General features: G+C 44.0%; 1 protein-coding gene across 2 annotated transcripts in view; it reads left to right on the top strand.

The window, feature by feature from the left end:
• ACVR1B (activin A receptor type 1B) overlaps positions 1-20,611 on the top strand; it is a 38,634-nt gene extending 18,023 nt beyond the window's left edge. Inside the window, exons 3-9 of one of the 2 annotated variants that reach the window (XM_081898739.1) lie at positions 4,271-4,519; positions 6,602-6,832; positions 10,877-11,044; positions 11,582-11,738; positions 13,448-13,572; positions 16,405-16,535; positions 18,970-20,611. In XM_081898739.1, coding sequence (XP_081754865.1) covers positions 4,271-4,519; positions 6,602-6,832; positions 10,877-11,044; positions 11,582-11,738; positions 13,448-13,572; positions 16,405-16,535; positions 18,970-19,095 — 1,187 coding nt within the window. In that variant the 3' untranslated portion in view covers positions 19,096-20,611. Of the gene's footprint in view, positions 1-4,270; positions 4,520-6,601; positions 6,833-10,876; positions 11,045-11,581; positions 11,739-13,447; positions 13,573-16,404; positions 16,590-18,969 lie in introns of both variants that reach the window. The other variant, XM_081898738.1, reaches the window with a different exon arrangement.
• The last annotated feature ends 1,390 nt before the right edge of the window (positions 20,612-22,001 follow it).

Raw genomic sequence — 22,001 nt, 5'->3', positions numbered from 1 at the left:
AGATGAGCAATACTCCATTCTGAAATAGTAGGGTACAGGCAGATTTAGTATCCTTCCTCTTTTTATGAGTTTGGTAGGAGAGCACACAACCATGGAATACATTTTTTGAAAAATATGCAGTAAAAGTTCACAAAATGGAGTGGGCTAGTGGTTTTGCTGTCACTAATGGCATTGCAAATACATGCCCATGACTCTTGTACAACCACATTCCATTTTTAGAAAAGCCAAAAGCAACAGATGCACTATTTTGAAAGCCAGCACCACATTCTTAGTGACACAATTTTGGAGCTTGAGTAGAGGGGAAATTAGCCCCACAACAGAATCCAGTCTCAAGGGAAATTATTTATGCAAGGGGTAGGCAACCTAAGGCCCGGGGGGGGGGCGGATGTGGCCCAATCGCCTTCTCAATCCGGCCGTGGACGGTTCGGGAATCAGCATGTTTTTACATGAGTAGAATGTGTCCTTTTATTTAAAATGCATCTCAGGGTTATTTGTGGGCCCTTCCTGGTGTATTGACATGAGTAGAATGTGTCCTTTTATTTAAAATGCATCTCTGGGTTATTTGTGGGGCATAAGAATTTGTTCATTCCCCCCCTTCAAAATATAGTCCAGGCCACCACATGGTCTGAGGGATGGTGGACCAGCCCACGGCTGGAAAAGGTTGCTGACCCCTGATTTAAGCTGTGTATCAGAGGGGCAACAGCCATATTAAGAAGCTGATCAGTTAGATTTATTAAATTTATATGCCACTTCCTGTTCCAAAATGTCCTGAAATGATTTACTACCGGAATGAAAATGCAATAATAAAAATACATAAGCGTATTTAAAACATAATTATAATACAGATATCCAGTCATTTGTTCTGCCCAAATGTCTAGGAAAATATAAGCGTCTTTGCCTGGCACCAAAACATTGAAAAAGTTGATGCCCGGCTGGTCTCCTTGGGGAGAGCATTCCATAGATAGGCAGCTGCTACACAAAGGGTCATTCTCTTGTCGCCACCCTCTGGACCTCCCTCAGAGGTGACACACACACAAAGGCCTCTGATGTTGATATTGGGAAGACAGTCCTTTTGGTAAACAGATTCTGAGCTGTATAAGGGTTTAAATGTCAAAATTACCACCCTCTTGAGATTGGGCAGTTCCAAAACCAGAGCTGAACCTGTTTTTCATCTGGAACTTTAATATCAGGATTCTGATAAACGTTCTTGGAACACTGTTATTAAACTGTATGATAATGGCTTGAAAAAGTTAATTCAAACTTTGACAGAAATCAAGCCCTGATGGTTCACCTACCTAGTTTTTATCTGATTTTCACCAGAAATACATAGGGAATGAAGACTTCATTTCCTGAGTGTTTCTGGTGAAAGTCAGATAAAAACTTCTGACTTATTTATTTATTTTGCTTTTCAGTTGCAGCAGGGAGTGGTTAACCAAAGGTGGGGATTTTCTTTTTAAATTAGTAATTTAAATAAAAAATTAGGTTTATGTGCACACTTACAGTAGCTATTTTATTCTTACAGCTATATACTCTGTGAAGGCACCTGAGCCTGATACAGTTTCTTAACTGGGATGTTTTTGAATTCTTTATTTGGTTTCATATTAGTGACATTGTGTTTAATATGTTTAGATTTCCCCCCCTTGATACCAGAGTTTGATTGGAATTTTATTTTGCTCTTTTGATATGCGTCTGTGATTATATCCTGACTGTGTTTTTATTGTGTTGTTCTTTTGACGGAAGATAATAAAATATAAATTGGGGGGGGGGGAGAGGAATGGATAAGAACAGTTAGCATTATAAACGCAGATATTATGTGGAACAGCCAAACAGGTTTGAGCAGACATATCCTGCTAGATTTTCATTTAAATACCTTATCCGCCCTTTGGCATATTCACAGCTATGCAGGTTTTAGCACCCTGTTTAGGGCCTAGACAGGAGTTAAATTATGCATGAAATTCCTTGATTGTATATTAGACCCTCTCACTTGAATGCTGCCTCACAGGCTTTTGATCAAGGGTCTAGACAACTCTCATATGACGAAAGCTTACATTGTTTGGGGCTTTTTAGCTTAGACTAAAGGTAAGGAGTTACAGGATAAGAGGTTTATAAAATTGTGCATGGTGTAGAGCAGTGTTTCCCCAACTTGGGTCTCCAGCTGTTTTTGGACTACAACTCCCATCATCCCTAGCTAGCAAGATCAGCGGTCAGGGATGATGGGAAATGTAGTACAAAAACAGCTGGAGGCCCAAGGTTGGGAAACCCTGGTGTAGAGTAAGTAGATGAAAAAGGGTTTTCTAGACTGCAGAATCATCCAATGATGCTTAATTGTAGGAAATTTGGGACAAACAAAAAGTGCACACAGCACATAGTTAATTTATGGAATTCACTACCATAAAATGTTGTGGTGGCCACCAACTTGGATGGCTTTAAAAAGGAATTCGCCTTGTCATCCATGAATTTATCTGTCGGTGTTCAGTAGTCATGAAGGCTCTGTACTGTTTCCAAGGTAGCTTGCCTGCAAGGACCAGTTCAGACCATAGGTGTCTGGTTTGCTACTTTGGGAAACAGGATGATAGGCTGCCCGGCTGCTCTTCTGTTCTTATTTGCAGAGGCTGAAAAGTACACGTGAGAATCCCTTTGGCTCCCCCTCGTGACATCAAGTTCCATTGCAACTCATTGTTCCTGTCAGATCATAGAGAGTCTGTCTGCATGGCAGACTTGACAGAAAGCAATGTGTTTGTAAAACTTGGGGATTAAGGTTAATGCATATTTACTGTGCCTTAAATTCTAATGCTAAACCACACCATGGCTGAGCACAAATGCATGAGCGTGAGGGTTCCTCTATGAGCTAAAGCATGGTTTGACTTAGTGTATCTGCTGAACCTAGACTCATGGCTTGTCTCACTCCAGACAAACCATGAATTGTGCGTCTCTCCCTCCCCCCCCCCCCGAAGATTATTTTGTAATTAGAAAACATATGTAAATTTACACACAAGCCACAAGGTTTGTTCTTGAGTTTTGTAGCTTATGGAGGAGACCAAACACAAGCCCAGATTTGGACAACACATTTGGCCAAACCATGGCTTAGATCTGAGTAGTACAGCAACAGGAAGGAACACACACACACACACACACACACACACACACACAGGCTGCCATCTTTTCTCCAGGAAACCACTCACTTGTGTGTTTCCTCTAAGCTGTGGTTCGGCTTAGATTGTCTGCACACCATACATTTAAAGCACATTATTTGCCCTGGAGAATCCTGGAAATTGTAACGCTGTGAGGGGTAAACTCATTTCCCAGGATTGCTGAGGAAAGTCATGTGCTTTAAATATATGGTGTGTATGCAGTCTAAGACTTACGTGTGAATTAACTTAAAGCAAAACATTTGGGTTACATAATTAGGAAAGGTAAAGAGGGACTATTTTCTCAGCTATGGAAGTTATGCTTAATACGCTTAGCCTGCATATCTACTATGGACTCAACAGCTTTATGTTCTGTTAAGTAGACAATTGCTGCATGTTGGAGTGAAGTTTCTGCTTATGCAAGTAGTTTCTGACTTTCATAAAACATCATAACAGCAAAAGCCACACCTGAGAAGCGCCTTCCTGCCATATAGTTACTTAAGGCCTAAGAGAGCTTTCTTTCAATAGAAGTGAGCAAATTTGCATGATTCTGGGATTTTAAAAAGGGAGTCAATTTGAGTAATAAGCAGTAATCTCTTGAGAGGGGATAAAGGAGATGCTGGATAAGTCCATGGAAGTAGCTTATGTTACTTTGAAGCAATGCTTGTCTTCTTATTTTGCATCAACATTCCATTAGTTGTCTATATCAGTGTGAGAAGAGACTTCTGAAAACCTAGAGAATGAAAACAAAAATCCCATTCATTTAGACTTTCTTTCAGTATTATAGTGGCCTGATTCAGATATAATGCTGAACCCTGATTTAGTGTTATGAGCAAAAGCCGCCTCCTACCTTCCATTTTCTCCTAACCGCAGTTCGTTTTAATTCAGATGAAATGTCAAACTGCAGTTGGTTGAAGACAAGAAGGGGGATGCTCCTGATCTCTGCGATGGAGGAAGGGTGCACATCCTCAGTGTAACCAGTGTAAATTCCTGCCAATAGCTTTCATCTCTCTTTGCTCCATACCTTTGGTTTTCATCATCACAGACCTTTCTGCGCACTTTTCAAACACAACCTAAAATTATTGCATGCATGCTGGTTTTGAACTTGAAGGTGAAACGTTTGTTCTTTGTCTCTCCTCAAGGGCATCGGAAAGATGACGAAACCCCTTCTGGCTGGGGACCTGTGGAGCTTGTGGCTGTGATTGCAGGCCCGGTCTTCCTTGTGTTCGTCATTTTGATCATAGTGGTTTTTGTCTTTCACCACCACCAGCGAGTATATCACAATCGTCAACGGCTGGACATGGAAGATCCATCTTGCGAGATGTGTCTATCCAAAGACAAAACCCTTCAAGATCTAGTGTATGATCTGTCTACCTCTGGCTCTGGCTCAGGTACAAATGCCTTCCTTTTTGTGCAACATTTTGTTTTTTAAAAATGTTGCTAAGCTATGTTATATGGTTCTAATTTTAGTAAAAATGCAGTATATTCACCTTATTATGTTTTTATATATGCTGTAAGCCACCCAAAGTGACTGGGGAAACCCAGCCACAGGGGCGAGGTATAAATAATAAAATTACTATTATTATTAAATCATTTTCTTTAATATGATGGAATTCTGAAACCATTCTCCCTCTTAATGTTGCAGTTTAAACAATAGGTGCTGAAAGCAAGTAGCAAGTGGCCCTAAATTGGCTGCTGTTCTCGCCTGGAGTAGGCATTTCTTATGATGTTAAAGAAGAGAGCGCTTTCTTCCTCAAAGTCAAGTTCTCAGCAGTTATTTTCCTTTCCCTTCTGTTGCACAGCAGGGGTAAAAATGGGCAGGAAAGGATGTGCCTTTGCTCCACTTCCTTATGTGCTGCAATAGGTGCCCATGTGACTTAGCCACCTTCCCAGTGTAGATTATAGTTCAAATCAGGCCTGGCATAGCTGCATTCACATCTGCTGCATATCTTTGGCACAAGTTAGCGTATCATTTAGAGCATTCAAAATGCTTCTCAATATCTCAGTAACTTCCAACGACATATAGGATAGATTGTCAGTGTCCCCATTTTGCACACAGGACTGACTGAGGTTGAGCAATGGGCAAGCCGCAAATATGGTCTAGTTGTACCCATTGCTAAAATGGAATCTGAATTGAGAATGTGCCAGTTTTCTACTCATAGGCACCACACGGGACACTGAAGTTATAAATGGATTGCCTATAGCATAAGGTAAAGGTAAAGGTACCCCTGCCCGTACGGGCCAGTCGTGTCTGACTCTAGGGTTGTGCGCCCATCCCACTTAAGAGGCCGGGGGCCAGCGCTGTCCGGAGACACTTCCGGGTCACGTGGTTAGCGTGACGAAGCTGCTCTGGCGAGCCAGCACCAGCGCAGCACACGGAAACGCCGTTTACCTTCCCGCTATAAAGCGGTACCTATTTATCTACTTGCACTTTAGGGGTGCTTTCGAACTGCTAGGTGGGCAGGAGCTGGGACCGAAAGACGGGAGCTCACCCCGCCGCGGGGATTCGAACCGCCGACCATACGATCGGCAAGCCCTAGGCACTGAGGTTTTACCCACAGCGCCACCCGCGTCCCAATAGCATGGTCAGATGCAAAAGAGACAGGGTTCCTGCATGACAAGTGGCAGTTGCTGAAATTCCCTCTTCACATCTGTTATAAAGCTGAAGGAACCTGCTCTTTTTTGCACATGACGCCTTAAGAGGCTCTTGAGTACTTAAAGCCAAGCCACCTTGGCTTCCTGCCCTATGGGATCCTTTTCAACACTTCCCTTTCTTACTGTATGAGTATTCCACTAACAAACCCTGTAAGTGGAAGCCCTGTGGAAGGGCTTCCACTTGTGCAACAGGTTTTTCCCATATGTGTGACCCCCCAAATTGGCTCGGGGGTCAGGAGAACCCCAGAATGGCATACAGATGGAGAGTAGGGGGGTTGTTCTGCCTGGCATTAGACAGAACATTCAGCATAGCACAATGTTGAATTCAACCCTTTCTTTCTGCATATTGAGCATTGTCAGCCAGTCACAATAGCAAAGGCCAGTTGTGCACATAGGACTGCAGACTCAAGCTCCTGTTTCAGTGACGTGGCTGCTATGCTTCTTTTGAGGATATCCACACTTTGGATCTTTAGAAGATAATTGCTGCATCAGGCCCTAATAAGAGCAGGAAATCCTTTATTTGGACTCTTGAATACAGTGGTACCTCAGGTTAAGAACTTAATTCGATCTGGAGGTCCGTTCTTAACCTGAGGTACCACTTTAGCTAATGGGGCCTCCTGGTGCCGCTGCCACGCAATTTCTGTTCTCATCCTGAAGCAAAGCTCTTAACCCGAGGTACTATTTCTGGGTTAGTGGAGTCTGTAACCTGAAGCGCCCGTAACTCGAGGTACCACTGTATGTCATAACCAAACTTGGCCTACTTTCTTCTTTATACTGGCCTTGTCTTCCCTAGCTCTAATTTAACTTTTTGCCGGCAGGTTTGCCGCTCTTTGTCCAGCGCACTGTGGCTCGGACAATTGTCCTGCAGGAAATAATCGGCAAAGGTCGTTTTGGGGAAGTGTGGCGTGGCCGGTGGCGTGGCGGCGATGTAGCTGTGAAAATCTTTTCTTCGCGGGAAGAGAGATCCTGGTTCAGAGAAGCCGAGATCTACCAAACGGTCATGCTGCGCCATGAGAATATTTTGGGGTTTATCGCTGCAGACAACAAAGGTATCTTGCTGCTTCTGCATTCCAGTAAACGAACCAGAGTTACAGATTGTATTTTAAAATATTGCTTTGTGCTATCTGCAGTCTACATTATAGTTTCATGGCGATGTTGAAGCCTCTGTGTCTGTTGACTGCGCTGATGTGTCATCCTGAAATGTTCGTGAATGCCTTAAGTGCTGAGAGACAAAGCAGCAACACAGCACAATTATTTTTTTACTGTTTTTGGTGAGAGGCCAGTTTCGATAGGGCTAAAACCTCACACTGACTCTGGCGGAGGAAGAAAGGCAAAGAAACTAGAAAGCTAAAGGATTATGGGCAAGGGAGGCATACTGTTGTCTTTCTGTATCTTAAGGCTTCCATAAGACAAAATTCAGCTGGGGCAGTTCTCCCCTCCTCTTCCTGCCCCCCATATCACAATGATACAATAATAGACACACCACCTGGTTCAATCTTCCTTTCTGATCAATGATAGGAGGTACAGGGCCACTCTCAGGGTCTTCACCTGGAAAATTCAAGGGAGTCATCATGAAGCACTCAAAGAGTTGAATGTGAAAAATCAATTAGGGCTGACCAGATGGGAGGAGAGAGAGCTCAACCTTGGGTGAGTTAACTCTAGACCCAGGTGTGGGGAACCTCTGGCCCTCCAGATGTTTCTGGACTACAACTTGCCTCGACCCTGACCAATGGCCGTGCCAGCTGAGGCTGGTGGGAGTTTGAGTCTGACAGCAACTGGAGGGCCACAGTTTTCTTACCCCTGCTCTAAGTTGAGCATAGGAAACTGCAGCAGTGGCTATCAGAGCAGCTCTGAGTATCACTTTGCCTATGTCTGTCCATGACAGGGGCAGCTTTGCATTTGGCTGGTGGTGGTTGAAGCATAGAGCAACCAGAACCATCCCTCTCCCTCTTGCAGATGGGCAACAGTCACAGCTTTTGGCTTCTGATTGCTAACTGTCATAACAAAGCGGACTTGGTCACATTGGCGTGATTTGAATATGTGCAGAATTCAGATGTATTACACTGGCATATTTCCCAAGCAGCATGTCACATTATTCAAATTCAGCTAGTTCAAATAACTCCCTTCTCAAAACTAATTTTATTGCAGACCAGTGTACAAGTAACTTTTCCCGGGCCTTCAGAAACAATTAACCCCACACACTGTGAGGACTCCTGCCTTTTGACTTTCACCAGCTTCTAGTTTAGTGACTGGCTCATTTATTAGTTTTTCTGTGAGAGTGTTCAAGCAAAACCTCCCTTGGGGTGGCTTGAGGCTAAGTAAGTCCTAGGACTTCATTCACAGCAAAGTCATCTGACTTCCTCCGTTTCTGTCCAAGCTGTTCAGTTTCTCAACCTGGGAAACATACCCAGCCCATCACAGATGCTTCTGCTGCTATAGAAATCACTTAAGCTTAGTACGCTTTTTAAAATTCATGTCTCTGTACCAGCTTGGATATTGCCAGTTTTGAGAAACAGCTCTTGCATTATAGACCTGATCTTGCGCCTCTCATGCAAAATTGATAATCTTAACAGGAAACGAAGGTTAACAGTTGCTCTTATTAGTAGCTATTAAAGAGTATTCATTGTCTGATGATGCCAAAGAGGGCTGGTATAAAATGAGTTGCTTTCAAGTGTATGCAGTGTTGTGTGTGCTTGGCCTTTGGGGACACCAGTCGTTTGCTCCTGTAATGCCACAACAATGTGCTTCACTTTGGAGCTGTTCATACAGCAGGAGCAAAAGAACGTTGTATGTGATTTATCACACACTGCCTTTTCTTGACAGCCAAGTCAGGCAGCTTCAGGGATCTGTCCCTTTCCTAGGGCTGGGTGATATCTGGTTTTCAGCATTGTTATAAACATCGCGATATACCTATATATCACAATGTCTGGAATATGAATGGAGCTATGTAGAGGCATTGGCTGGCTTCATGTTTTCCCCACATTGTGATTTTTGCATAGAACACACACACACACAAAATGATTTGTGATATATTGCCAGGTCAGAAATTAGGAAACCAATATCACGATATGGACCTTGAACCCATTTTGGATGATACATCGCCCAACCCTAACACACATCATAATTCGCAATATATTCCAGGTCAAAAAGTATGAAACCAATATCATGATATGGACTTCAAACAGGTTTTGGATGATATTTCAATATATTGCCCAGCCCTACCCTCTCCTTAGTCTCCCAGGGATCGTTGCCTTTGCTAGAGATCATGACAGGGAGTGGTGACAGGGGGAATTTCTGTTTTTCCTCCCTTTTTGTTGGGGCAAAGTGTGCAAGGACCAGTCCTGTTGGGGTGTGCCGCTCGCAGCAGTTCCAGTTTGTCTTGTGTCTGTAGGGCTTATTGGCGACAGATCTAGTCTGGCAGTTTGCTACTTCCTGGGAGGCAGTGTGGCCCATATCGAGATCCAGACACCATAAAGTTCATACGACTGTTTGAAACTGCTACATGTCCTAAATAGGGGCAAGGTGATGATCGTGAAGTAGGGTTAGGGTATTAGACAATGTTTATTTTATTATTCCAGCTTTTCACCATGTTAGTCTCCAAGTATCCATACAGTGGTACCTCTGGTTACGTACTTAATTCATTCTAGAAGTCTGTTTTTAACCTGAAACTGTTGTTAACCTGAAGCACCACTTTAGCTACTAGGGCCTCCTGCTGCTGCCGCACAATTTCTGTTCTCATCCTGAAGCAAAGTTCTTAACCCGAGGTACTATTTCTGGGTTAGCGGAGTCTCTAACCTGAAGCGTATGTAACCTGAAACGTATGTAACCCGAGGTACCACTGTACAGCCATAAATGATTTCTATCCCACCTTTTTCTCCAATGAGTTTCCCTACTCATTTAACCCCCACAACAACCCTGTGAGGTAGGTTAGGCTGAGAGGCAGTGGCTGGCCCCAGGTCACCCAGTGAGCTTCATGGCCCAGTTGGGATTTGAACCCTGGTCTCCCAGGCCCTAGTTTGATATGCTAACCGCTATGCCATACTGGCACCAAAATTTAAACCTCCGAAATATAAAACCTCAAGAATTTAAAGGCCTGGAATAAAGCGGTTTTGGCCAGATGTCTGAAATTCAGTAGAGATGGTTCCTGTACAATTTCTTGTGGGAGGGAATTCCATAGAGTTGGACCTATGACACTGTAGGCATGACTCCTTGTTGACATGAGTGATGCTTGGGGCCTGTAAATAGCCACCAATGGTGCTCCTCCCAGCGATATCAGTGATCAACTACTAAAGAAGAGTGTCAAGAGAAACTGATCAACTATGCTGAGATGGCGAGACTAAGAGGGAAAATTCGGAACCAGCAGGACCAGACTTTCCTAAAGGAATGGAAGAAGTTTTCGATATATTTGGAAAGCAGTTGTAATCAATTGACATCGCTTGTAGGTTTAAAAGAAGTTTTGTAAGGAGTAATTTATAAATTATTGTGAAAGAATTAAGAATAGATGTATTGGAAATTGGAGTTTATAGCAATAATTATAGTAACAAAATGCATAATTAGAAAGACTTTAGAAAACCATCAGTCGAGGTTGAAGGCAGTCTTAGGCTATGATAGCCAAAAATTTCGAAATGATGTTTAAAAGGATGTTATGCTGGAAAATAGTGTAAAAACCAATAAAAAATTGTTGAAACTGATATTGGTGATCAACTTAGAGTGTACAAAGTAAGGCATCGTGGGACTGAGTGATTCAGGGCTTTGTATACTACTAGCACAGCAGCCTTGAACTTGACCTAGTAGATCCCATAGTAAATGTCTGCAAACATATTCACGCCGGGTAGCTCCGTTAGAGCGTGGTGCTGGTAACGCCAAGGTTGCAGGTTTCTACTGCATATTCCTGTATTGCAGGGGATTGAACTAGATGATCCTTTACAACTCCACAATTCTGTTATTCTATTCAGTAAACAGATTTTTCTCAACTGTTCCGCCTTTTGTTGTATATGCTACCTGCTGCTCTTCAATGAATTCTAGCGCAAAAGTATGGCTGCCGTTTTCTTCACCCTTTTGATGGGCCCTTCTCCCGTTTGCCTTGCCAACAGATAATGGCACTTGGACTCAGTTGTGGTTGGTCTCCGATTACCATGAGTATGGCTCTCTGTTTGATTACCTCAACCGATACACAGTAACCATCGAGGGGATGATTAAATTGGCTCTGTCTGCTGCCAGTGGACTAGCACACCTGCACATGGAAATTGTGGGAACCCAAGGTAAGAAACAGGTTTGACAGATGCACATTTTACAGAGGTCGTTTAGGAAGCGACAGGGCTTCTCTTAAGACCAGCATAAACCAAGGAAGACGAAGTAGCTCATTCTTTAGATGAAAGCAGGAAGAAAGTTTAAATCGGCTGGTAATGAGACTAGTAGAATTTAGGGTAAAACAAGTAAGCAACCTGTATAAACCACAATTCCCTACATTAGAAATCATGAGGAACTGTAGTTTGAGGTGATCAGGATTGGTTTCCCAAGGAGTTACCGTTCCAGTGCTTGTTCATATCTGCTAAACTATCCTTTTAACAATGTATATCTGCACAAGGCCACTATTCTATCTACTGGCTCTTGCACTGATAAGAGATCTTGTTTATTTCCTTCATAGTCAACACTTTGTAGTTTGTAGTTTTAACACTGACTGAGCTTTGTGGCTTTTGTGGTGCTGTCTGCTCCTTTTTGGACTTTATTATTGGCAAATAATTTTATCATTACACCGAAGGACAATTGTAGGATTCTCTTTCATTGCGTTTTACTAGGAAAACCTGGGATTGCTCACCGGGACTTGAAATCCAAGAATATACTGGTGAAGAAGACTGGAACTTGTGCCATTGCTGACTTGGGTCTGGCTGTCCGCCATGACGCTGTTACTGATACAATTGACATAGCCCCCAATCAGAGGGTTGGAACAAAGCGGTAAGAAAATGGTGGCTCAGCTGATCAGGGGTTTAGTGTTGACGGCTTTGGGTGAAGAGCCAAAAATACAACCCAAAGTTGTTGCAGTTGCTTCATCTATAGCAGGGCTGCCTGACCATTTTTGGCCAAATGGCTACATCGCCCCTTGTCCAACCGCCAAGGGGCAGCATACCAGTGGCGAATGTGGTCACCCCATGCTCTCTGTCACACACAAATCGGGCTTACAGAATTCACACACATGAGACACACAGAGATACGGAGGTGAGGGACACATAGCCCTCAGCTGATCAACGTAGATGAGCTGTGAAGTGAGGCTTTCACTCCCTGCTCATTGAATGGTGGAGACCAGGGAGAAATTTAAACTTCTCTGCCCATCCCAGTTCTGTTTTACTTGAGTCCCGTCCCTGACGGCTGCCCAAATTGGTGTGTCTTTGGCCAGAAAATTTTACTTGTGGTTGGGGAGAGAGGATTGGCTCAGGCTAGGGTTTTCAGCTCTGGTTTTCAGCTTCGTGATATCACCAGCTAAGCATTGCAATATACTGATATGTCACAATGTGTGAAATTAGAGGCATTGGCTGGCTTCACGGTTTTCCCCGCATTGTGATTTTTGCATAGCGTGCACGCACACACACAAATAATCATGATTCATTATATATTGCCAGGTCAAAAATTATGAAACAGATATGGGTTTTAATCCAGTTTTGGACGATTTTTTGATGTATCACCCAGCCCTAGCCTAGGCTAGCTGTTGACAAACCCTGGTTTATATTCTCTGTGCTTTTCTCCTAGATCAGACGCTTGCCAAGTGCTAACTGATTTGTTTTGCCTACATGCAACATTAGGCTTAGACATTTGACTAGTTGAAAACATTTTTTAATGCATTAACTTCATTAGAACCCCCCCCCCTTTTTTTAGTCACCAGCAAATTTGTTATTAATGTTAATGATAAAAACAAATTAGTTAACTGCTTGTTTGATTGCAGTAATCTGACTTTAACAATAGCTGGACACCTAGCGCAAGAATTCAACAACTGCTTCTCTGTACTGTTTGCGTGAATCCCATACTCAGAAGAGCAGAATTTGCACTGCGCTTTTATCTGTGATCACCCTGCACACACACACACACACACACACACACACACACAAATACTCTCAAGCAATTGGGGATGACTTACAGTAGTGTTTCATGCATTTTACTTCAACTATTATTCTCAGTTGTTTCAACAACTTTTTTATTTTTTTAGACGTGAGTAGTCTCTCGAGCATTTTTGGGAGGTGGCAGAAACAATGGGCATCATTTTGAAATTGTTGGAAAGTGCTGGACATGGCTTCTCACATCATTTCATTCATACATACACACACACACACACACACCCACCCTCAAGAGGACATTGTGTGTGTATAGATTTACAACAAAATATGAACTGAACATTAAGTTCCACCCCCTGCTGCTCATGTCATTTTGAGGGTTTTTTTTTTTAACGTAAAGGCAATAATTACTTATTTTTAAAAAATAATAATTTCTGTCAGAATGTGCAGTTCAGTTGAATGGGCTTTCAAACAAGGGGCCTGCCCTGAAAATTGTGATTCTTGAGCCATAGTTACAGCAAATGATACTTCTGTATTACTCTCAGATACCATAATAGTATTAGATTTTAGCCACAATAGATGTCATAGTAATTAATGTGATTTGTTCTTATTTTGATTCAGCTACATGGCTCCCGAGGTTCTTGATGAAACAATTAACATGAAGCATTTTGATTCATTTAAATGTGCTGATATCTATGCCCTGGGACTAGTTTATTGGGAAATTGCTCGGAGATGCAACTCAGGAGGTAATGGCTTTCTTTTTCTTTTTTTTTGCATAGAAATTAAGAGGGTTTCTGCCTGCTCTGAATGTTGCAATAAAACAGTGCCATCCAAATGCATAGAAATTTTTAAAAGGGTGTAGACTAGAGATGTAATTAGGAGGAGCATGGGAGCTCTGCCTGTCTTGTTTGGAGAAGGAAGTAGTCTTGCTGATTCAGAAGATCACGTTGTTCCCATTGACTCAGCATTTTAATCAGACTCTCGCTAATGGGTTTGGTGGGGATTATTGACATGTCTTTGGTGGGTGGAGTCTCTGTTCTAGATGACTTTTAAAATGATTGTTCCTGTTTTCTTGGATGCACTGAGTCATTAACATGAAGTATTAATCAACATCACCTGACCTAATCTGAGTTCACATGTGCATGTTTGGTAATTCATATATTGGCATATTTTGTTTCAGAAAAGTTTCAAGAATATGCTGGTCACTCTGTGTGTTATTTTGATGGTCAAGTAGTGGGCATTATAATTCAGATTCCCCCCCGTTGTATTCTTTGTCATGGACTGAGGAAAGCTGATTGCTTCTCCAATTATTGGGTGTCTTAATAGGTGATGAAGGGATGTGGGTGGCGCTGTGGGTTAAACCACAGAGCCTAGGACTTGCCGATCAGAAGGTCAGCGGTTCAAATCCCTGCGACGGGGTGAGCTCCCATTGTTCGGTCCCTGCTCCTGCCAACCTAGCAGTTTGAAAGCACGTCAAAGTGCAAGTAGATAAATAGGTACCGCTCAGGCGGGAAGGTAAATGGCGTTTCCATGCGCTGCCCTGGTTCGCCAGAAGCGGCTTAGTCATGCTGGCCACATGACCCGGAAGCTGTACGCCGGCTCCCTCGGCCAATAAAGCGAGATGAGCGCCACAACTCCAGAGTCGGTCACGACTGGACCTAATGGTCAGGGGTCCCTTTACTTTTAGTAGGAGATGAGAAAGAACAAGGAAAGCCTTGGACTTAAGCTGAGTGGAAGCTATGCAAAAGCAGCCCATGTGAGTGAGGGGCAGAGTAATTTAACACCCCACTCTGGGCTGCAGGGTGGGTATGCTGGATGTGGCAGAGGTATCCCTCTGCTTAGCTCCCCCGCCAACAGCCACCAACAGAGTGACACATGTCACTCTCCTGGTACAGCACTTCCCTTTCCGAATGCCTGTTGTTGGGATACTGCCAGGGAGACGGGGGCATCAGGCAGGCCCCCACCTGGCTCCGGACGATCACCGGTCTCCCGTGGAACGGCATCAGTCAATTAGCGACACTCAGTCTCAGGTATGTTCTGAGACCCGTGCACACTCTTGTCAGCAGGGTGTATAAATCATCCACAACGGAAGATGGAGACAGAGAGAGCATATTTACAGCTTTCTTCAACATACCGTATTTTTCGCTCTATAAGACGTACCAGACCACAAGACGCACCTGGTTTTTGGAGGAGGAAAACAAGAAAAAAAATATTCTGAATCTCAGAAGCCAGAACAGCCAGAGGGATCACTGCACGGTGAAAGCAGCAAACCCTCTTGCTGTTCTGGCTTCTGGGATAGCTGCGCACCCTGCATTCGCTCCATAAGACACACACACATTTCCCCTTACTTTTTAGGAGGGAAAAAGTGATTCTTGTAGAGCAAAAAATACGGTAGTTCAGGAACAAAGGAAAACATGAGTGCTTGCCTCCGTGTCCAGGAAAACAGGCGCATAGCAACAGCAACATACAACGGAAGTTCCCAGCAGACTGTGCTGGGAGTAAACAGGCATGTGATACACAAACATCATGCCTGTACCCTTTTAAGGTGGAATGGAACTATATCCTAACACCGAGTGCCATCAGCAGCATTGCCTGTGGAAGGCTCCTAAAACAGGGCATTCCAGGGACTGGGGGAATCAAGCTAATCTCACTGTCATTGGTAGCATTGTCCTCAACTCTGTCCTGATTGCAGGAAACTTGCTGCTCCACACCTGCCATGAGCAGGACTGCAGATGTGGTGGTTGCCTCGCAGCTCTGCAAAGTGTTTGGATTGTGTCCTAAAAATATTTCAGATTTGTGCTGGAAATAGAGAAATGGTGCGGGAGGTACGGCTGCCGCTGCTGTCAAAACCCTGGCCAACTTGTGGGACATCCACACGGCTCGGGCCATTGACACAGTTGCCCCTGAGCACCCTTTCCCGCTTGGCTTCTTGGTATACTCCAGAGCCTTTCGGCAAGGAAAGAAGCTGGGAGACAGATTGAACGTGAATGGAGGAAAACTCTGGTCGAATGGAATGTAAGATAGGATACAGTTGTGGGTACAGCGGTGCTTTTTCAATTACCGTATTTTTCGCTCTATAAAACGCACCAGACTACAAGACGCACCTAGTTTTTGGAGGAGGAAAACAAGAAAAAATATATTCTGAATCTCAGAAGCCAGAACAGCAAGAGGGATTGCTGCGCAGTGAAAGCAGCAATCCCTCTTGCTGTTCTGGCATCTGGGATAGCTGCGCAGCCTGGATTCGCTCCACAAGGCGCACACACATTTCGCCTTACTTTTTAGGAGGGAAAAAGTGAGTCTTATAGAGCAAAAAATACAGTAATTGTGTAGGAATTTTAATGTATGTAATTAAACTTTTCTCTAATTTCTGTTTGAGTTTGTTGAAGATTTCTCTCTCTCTCTCTCTCTCTCTCTCTCTCTCTCTCTCTCTCTCTCACACACACACACACACACACACACACACACACACACAGACACTCTTAGATGCAACAGTGTATTAATATAGTTCTGTTTTGCATAGTTTCTTGTTTGGGGCGTGTGACTAGCTTTTCTCTCCCTCCCCATCCTCAATCTTTTAGGTACTCATGAAGAATATCAGCTGCCATACTATGACCTTGTACCGTCTGACCCCTCCATAGAAGAAATGCGGAAAGTTGTATGTGACCAGAAGCTACGGCCTAATGTTCCCAACTGGTGGCAGAGTTACGAGGTACAGTTAGACTGTGACAAAGACTATAACAACTTGACGCTTCTTGAACAAGAGGTACCGACAATATTAATACTAATAATATTTGCCGCATTAGCTAGGGCAGAAAGGGAAACACTAGCCCTCTGTTCGCATAACTCTTGTGAGCAAGGCCTGCGCAAGCTTTTTATGGCAGCCTGAATGCTCTTGTAATGGAGAACCAAAACTACCTAGGCAGGATTTCAGTGTGCTAAAAGGAGGTGGCTAACTATGTGAGACCAGTATCATCTTTTGGGCTTCTGAAAGTGCAACTTCTGCTTCCTCTGAGAGACAAAGGAGTTGATTTGCAGTCAGTGGCCTGGTTCGCACGTCGCATTAAACCATTAGAAACCACAAGCGGACAATGCGACAAGTCAGACCACGCCTTGTGGAAGTGCCTGCTATTTCACATTATACCATAATTTATTTTCACTATGATTAAAAACAACGTGTGAAACGGGTCAGTGATTTATGGTCCAGATGGTGGAATGAACACAGTACAGTGGTACCTCGAGTTAAATATGCTTCAGGTTACAGACTCCGCTAACCTGAAATAGTGCTTCAGGTTAAGAACTTTGCTTCAGGATGAGAACAGAAATCGGGCTCCAGCGGTGCCAGCAGGAGGCTCCATTAGCTAACGTGGTCTTCAGGTTAAGAACAGTTTCGGGTTAAGACCAGACCTCCGGAACGAATTAAGTACTTAACCCGAGGTACCACTGTATAACAGTTCTCTTAATGTTCCACCAAGCACACTGTTTTTAGCATGCAATTTCAATTGGTTCTTTTGAAATGGTCCAGCACCACACTAAGCTGAGATATGGTGTGTGTTAGAACACTTGAATGACCATACAGTGGTACCTCGGGTTAAGTACTTAATTCGTTCCGGAGGTCCGTTCTTAACCTGAAACTGTTCTTAACCTGAAGCACCACTTTAGCTAATGGGGCTCCTGCTGCTACCGTGCCGCTGGAGCACGATTTCTGTTCTCATCCTGAAGCAAAGTTCTTAACCCGAGGTACTATTTCTGGGTTAGCGGAGTCTGTAACCTGAAGCGTATGTAACCTGAGGTACCACTGTACTCCCATTTGATCTAGGCTGATTGACGCAGTTTGAAAACACATTTAGAAAATTGTTCTCCACATTGGCCGTGTGTGTTGTTTTTATTGATATTGATAATAATTATTGGAATTAAATCTAATAGGAATTTGGTTTATTGCTGAGCATTTAATGTGTCTGGGAGTAAACCATTAGGCTTATTCTTATTCTTAGCCATTTCAGCCAAGCCATGCCCTCCTGCCCTACACCTGAGATCAGATGCGGGGCAGGTAAAAATCTGACCAAGCCAAAAAAGAAAAAAAGAAAAAGAGTTTTGAAGACACTTGTGCAGTGCTTTGTCTGGTCTTGCTGTGCACTTTGCAATTGGATGGTTGTCTGGTCTTGAGAACCCCTTTGCAAGATCTACCGTATTTTTTCATTCTATAGGACGCACTTTTTCCCCTCCAAAAATGAAGGGGAAATGTGTGTGCGTCCTATGGAGTGAATGCAGGCTCCTTGGCTTCATCGATAGCAATGGGAAGCCTCCGAAGCGCAAAGGGAGCACTCGCTCTGCGCTCCGGAGGCTTCGCGTTGCTTTCACTGAATCCTGGAGAGCAAGAGGCTTCAGGCAGCTATCCGCAAGCCTTTGGAGCGCGCTCCAAAGGCTTGCGGATAGCAGCCTGAAGCCCGGGGAGCGCAGCGCCAACTCCCGCTGGGAGCACGCCCCCAGCTCCGGGAGCGGCGGCAAGGCTACGCGCAACCTTGCTGCCGCTCCCGGACCTGTTCTGGGGGATGGGGTCAGGGGAAGCTCGGGCTTCCCCTGCCCCAGCCTCCCAGCTAAAAACGAAGCCACACGCAGCCTCTACCGGCTGGAGAGGCTGCGCGCGGCTAAAGAAGAAGCCAAGATAGCTAGCGGAATGGATCCTGCTCGCTGTCTTGGCTTCTTTGCTCTTTGGGGCTGGGGGGAAAATTTTTCTTTATTTCCCCCCCTTAAAACTAGGTGCGCCCTATGGTCCAGTGCGCCCTATGGAGCGAAAAATACGGTAGCTCTTCTCCTTAATCTAGTGGATAGTGTCGGTAAACAGAAGCCAGTTTATGCAGGTGGTACTACCTGTGTGATGGCCACATGGTGACTGGAAGAAATGCTCCACTTGAGAAGAGAAATGCTCCACTTGAAGGGAATTAGCAAGACCATGTCTGTGCATGGGTCGATCTTTGTATGCTATGCTGTCTGTAGCGAAATAAAACATACCCATACAGCATATGCAACGAGTCCTATGTAGACTGAAAGAGACATTGCATTGAATATGCCATTGAGAGATCCCTGATGTCTTCTTTCTCTCTCTCTCTCTCTCTCTCTTTCTCCCCCTCTCCCCTCGTTTTTAGTCTTTGCGAGTTATGGGGAAAATGATGCGCGAGTGCTGGTATGCCAATGGAGCAGCACGACTAACAGCGTTGCGCATCAAGAAAACTCTTTCTCATCTCAGTCTCAACGAGGATGTGAAAGTTTAGTCCGCAAGCCCCTTTCCCGAGGAAACTGCGCAAAAGCTGCCATGCTAGAATTGATGAATGGTGGAGAAGGCCTACCTCGTATTTCTACACAGCCTGCTCCTATCAGCTGGACAACTTGGTGTGCAGGTTAGGTGAGGAAAGTGGACACCTACAGACTTGGCTCCCTTCCTGATTCACGAGTGAAAGTCATCTTTTTTTTCTAATGCCCTCCAGAGAGCGTAAGGAGGGGCTTGTTGTATAGAGAGAGAAGTTGGCCGCAACCGTATCTTGTTGTTTCTCTGATGGAAATCCCTGTAAATCCTTGCGACGTGCTTGTCGGAGACAGCCCTCTGGCTTAGGGAAGTGCTTGAGGACCAACATATGCACACACATGCGCACACAAGATTTGGGTGCTCCCTTGTCTGGCCATGTGAAGCTCTTAGTCCTTTCCTAGTTTGACAGATCCTAAGCCACCACAGCCACTAGTGTTGAGCAGCGTGAGCATGTGCAAAGGTACGTGTCCCTGTGCCCCTTTGGTATTATCGTGTCCACTTGTGCCCCTGTGCATGTGCAAATGTAGAGCGTCCTCGTGTGAAAGTGCAGGTGCTCGTGCTCTCTTGGTCCCACGCGTTGAGCATCGTTATCTCTTTTTCCTCTCGCTAGGGAAGGATGCGAGGGTATCCTCCCTGCCAATTGTTAGACCCATCGGGGCACTACACAAAACTATCTCACTGCCATCCTTCCCTTCTTTTCAAAGCAGGGAATAGGTTTTATTGCGTGTGTGTGTTTTTTAGTTTCATGGTCCTCCTGTGTTGTCAGGGCTGGGTGGCAACAGTTGCTTAGCAGGCAGTGCAATCTGCAGAAGGAAGAGGTGTCAGGTGAAATCAGTGCTGGTCCTCCTGGTTAAAGGAAGCAAGGCAAAAGTAGGGCTGTGGGAAGCAGTTGACCTTTCAGGATCATTGCCGTTCTATTTCTCAAGAAACAACTCTAGCATTTTAAACATTTCTCTAATGAAGCATCTGTGGCAAAATAATGTGTTCAGAGGCTTCCTGTGAAGATTTAACCCTTAAGGAATGATGACTGCAAAACTAAACTTTTTATTATTAAAAGTGTACGTGTGTGTGTGTATGTATGTGTGTGTGTGTGTATATATATGTTTGTGTGTGTGTGTATATATATGTATATGGTCTCCCGTATTCTGGAAGTGATTATGTGTCACTTGGAATGGGGTGGGGGGGAGAGTTTGGAATGGATTAACTTGCATGCATTTTGTTTCAGTTAAATGATCAGGGTGTAATAAGACTGATTTGGCTGTCGTGTTTGCTTTGGGAACAGCCCAAGACTGTATTATGATGCAAATAATGCGTTGAAAACTCCATAGTATGTGGGTTGGGTGTTTGTGGTAGATAACTCCTAAAGCCATAACTTTTAACTGGAATGGTTTGACTATTGTTTGTTAATTCTTATTTAATTGGGAGGGTCTGGATTTTAACTTTTTTTACTATTCTTTATAAGAGAAGTAAAATTGATAATTACCTCTCATTCTCTTTTTAAAGAAATCACTACAAAAAAAAATACTGAAAAAAAATGCACACAGCTCAATTTTACACTGGAACTGTTTCTACTCAAGTTGTGGGCCCTGACTTCTGAGAGAAGACATTATGTCCACTCTGAGACAGGGCATTTTTTAAGTACCGTATATAAAACATTGTGTGTTTTGCTGTCTGTGGGTGTAGGTGTTCGTCTCTGTCTCTTCCTCCTTCAGCCCCTTCTCTTGTTCTCAACTATGTCAGTGTGTAAAGTTGAAGCAGTATCGTGTTGTGTATTGGAGTCAGTTTTACACGCTCCTTTTGGTTTGAAGCAAACTGTAGCTTCCTCCAGGGCTGTGTTTTGAAAATCTCAGGCGCTCTTATTCACGGAGGGACAAGTGGAGTTTGCCCTTTTCGTAAAACCTGCTGCCTTCTGTGATTCTGTTTCTGATTGCTTTTGAGCCAGAGGCTACCGCACCTCTCCAGCAAATGGACACAGCTTACCAAATCACCTCTACAACTTGGTTCTAAGATGAAAAGCACCTCGACATTTTCTAGATCATGTATTCCCATCAATGAAAAATTGACTACTCGGTTGCTGACATTGGAAGCTGAAGATAGTACATCATGGAGACTTAAATTTGGAAGATGCACATGTCCAACTCGCAGCGGTAACATAATTCCATTGCTAAGTTCTCCTTAGTTGGTTGGGGTTTGTTTTTTTAAGTAACAAGGGAGCCATTGTCCTTTGAAACTGCTTGGCCTTGGTGGCTGAAAGAGTTGAGGAAGCTGTAGTGTAACATGGTGGCCTAAGCACATTCTGAGTGTTCCCCCAAGAAGCAAGTTGTACACTCTAACTTTATGGCATTGCAGTGTTAAGCACACCACTTGGAAGTGTGATGAGAACCTACTTCTATGTAAAGCAGAGGCAGGCAGAATGATGCCCTCCTTTCATCCCCAGCAAGCATGGCCAATAGCCAAGGAATGATGGGAGTTGTAGCCTACACATGATGTCCCTGATGTAAAAGCAGCTTGAATTGGAGTACAACTCACCTAATTAATATCTTACAATAACTTACCACCGCTACACAGACACACCTCTGTTGTGTCCTTATGAATAAGCCAACTGTGTAGCGCTGCACCTTGAAAGGTAAAAGGGATAGGCTGTATCACACAATTGGCTTCTAGAGTCATCATAATACAGTGGTGCCTCGCAAGACGAAATTAATCCGTTCCCCGAGTCTCTAAGCATCTTGCGAAGCACAGCTATTAGCGGCTTAGTGGCTATTAACGGCTTAGTGGCTTTAAGAAAAAGGAAGCAAACTCGCAATAACTCGCAAGACGTTTCGTCTTGCAAAGCAAGCCCATAGGGAAATTCGTATTGCGGAACGACTCAAA

The sequence above is a fragment of the Podarcis melisellensis genome (genome assembly GCF_964234715.1).
Source record: "Podarcis melisellensis genome assembly, chromosome: 2".
NCBI lineage: Eukaryota > Metazoa > Chordata > Lepidosauria > Squamata > Lacertidae > Podarcis > Podarcis melisellensis.
The sequence above is the reverse complement of the archived record's forward strand: the minus strand, read 5'-3'. Positions and strand labels throughout refer to the sequence as shown.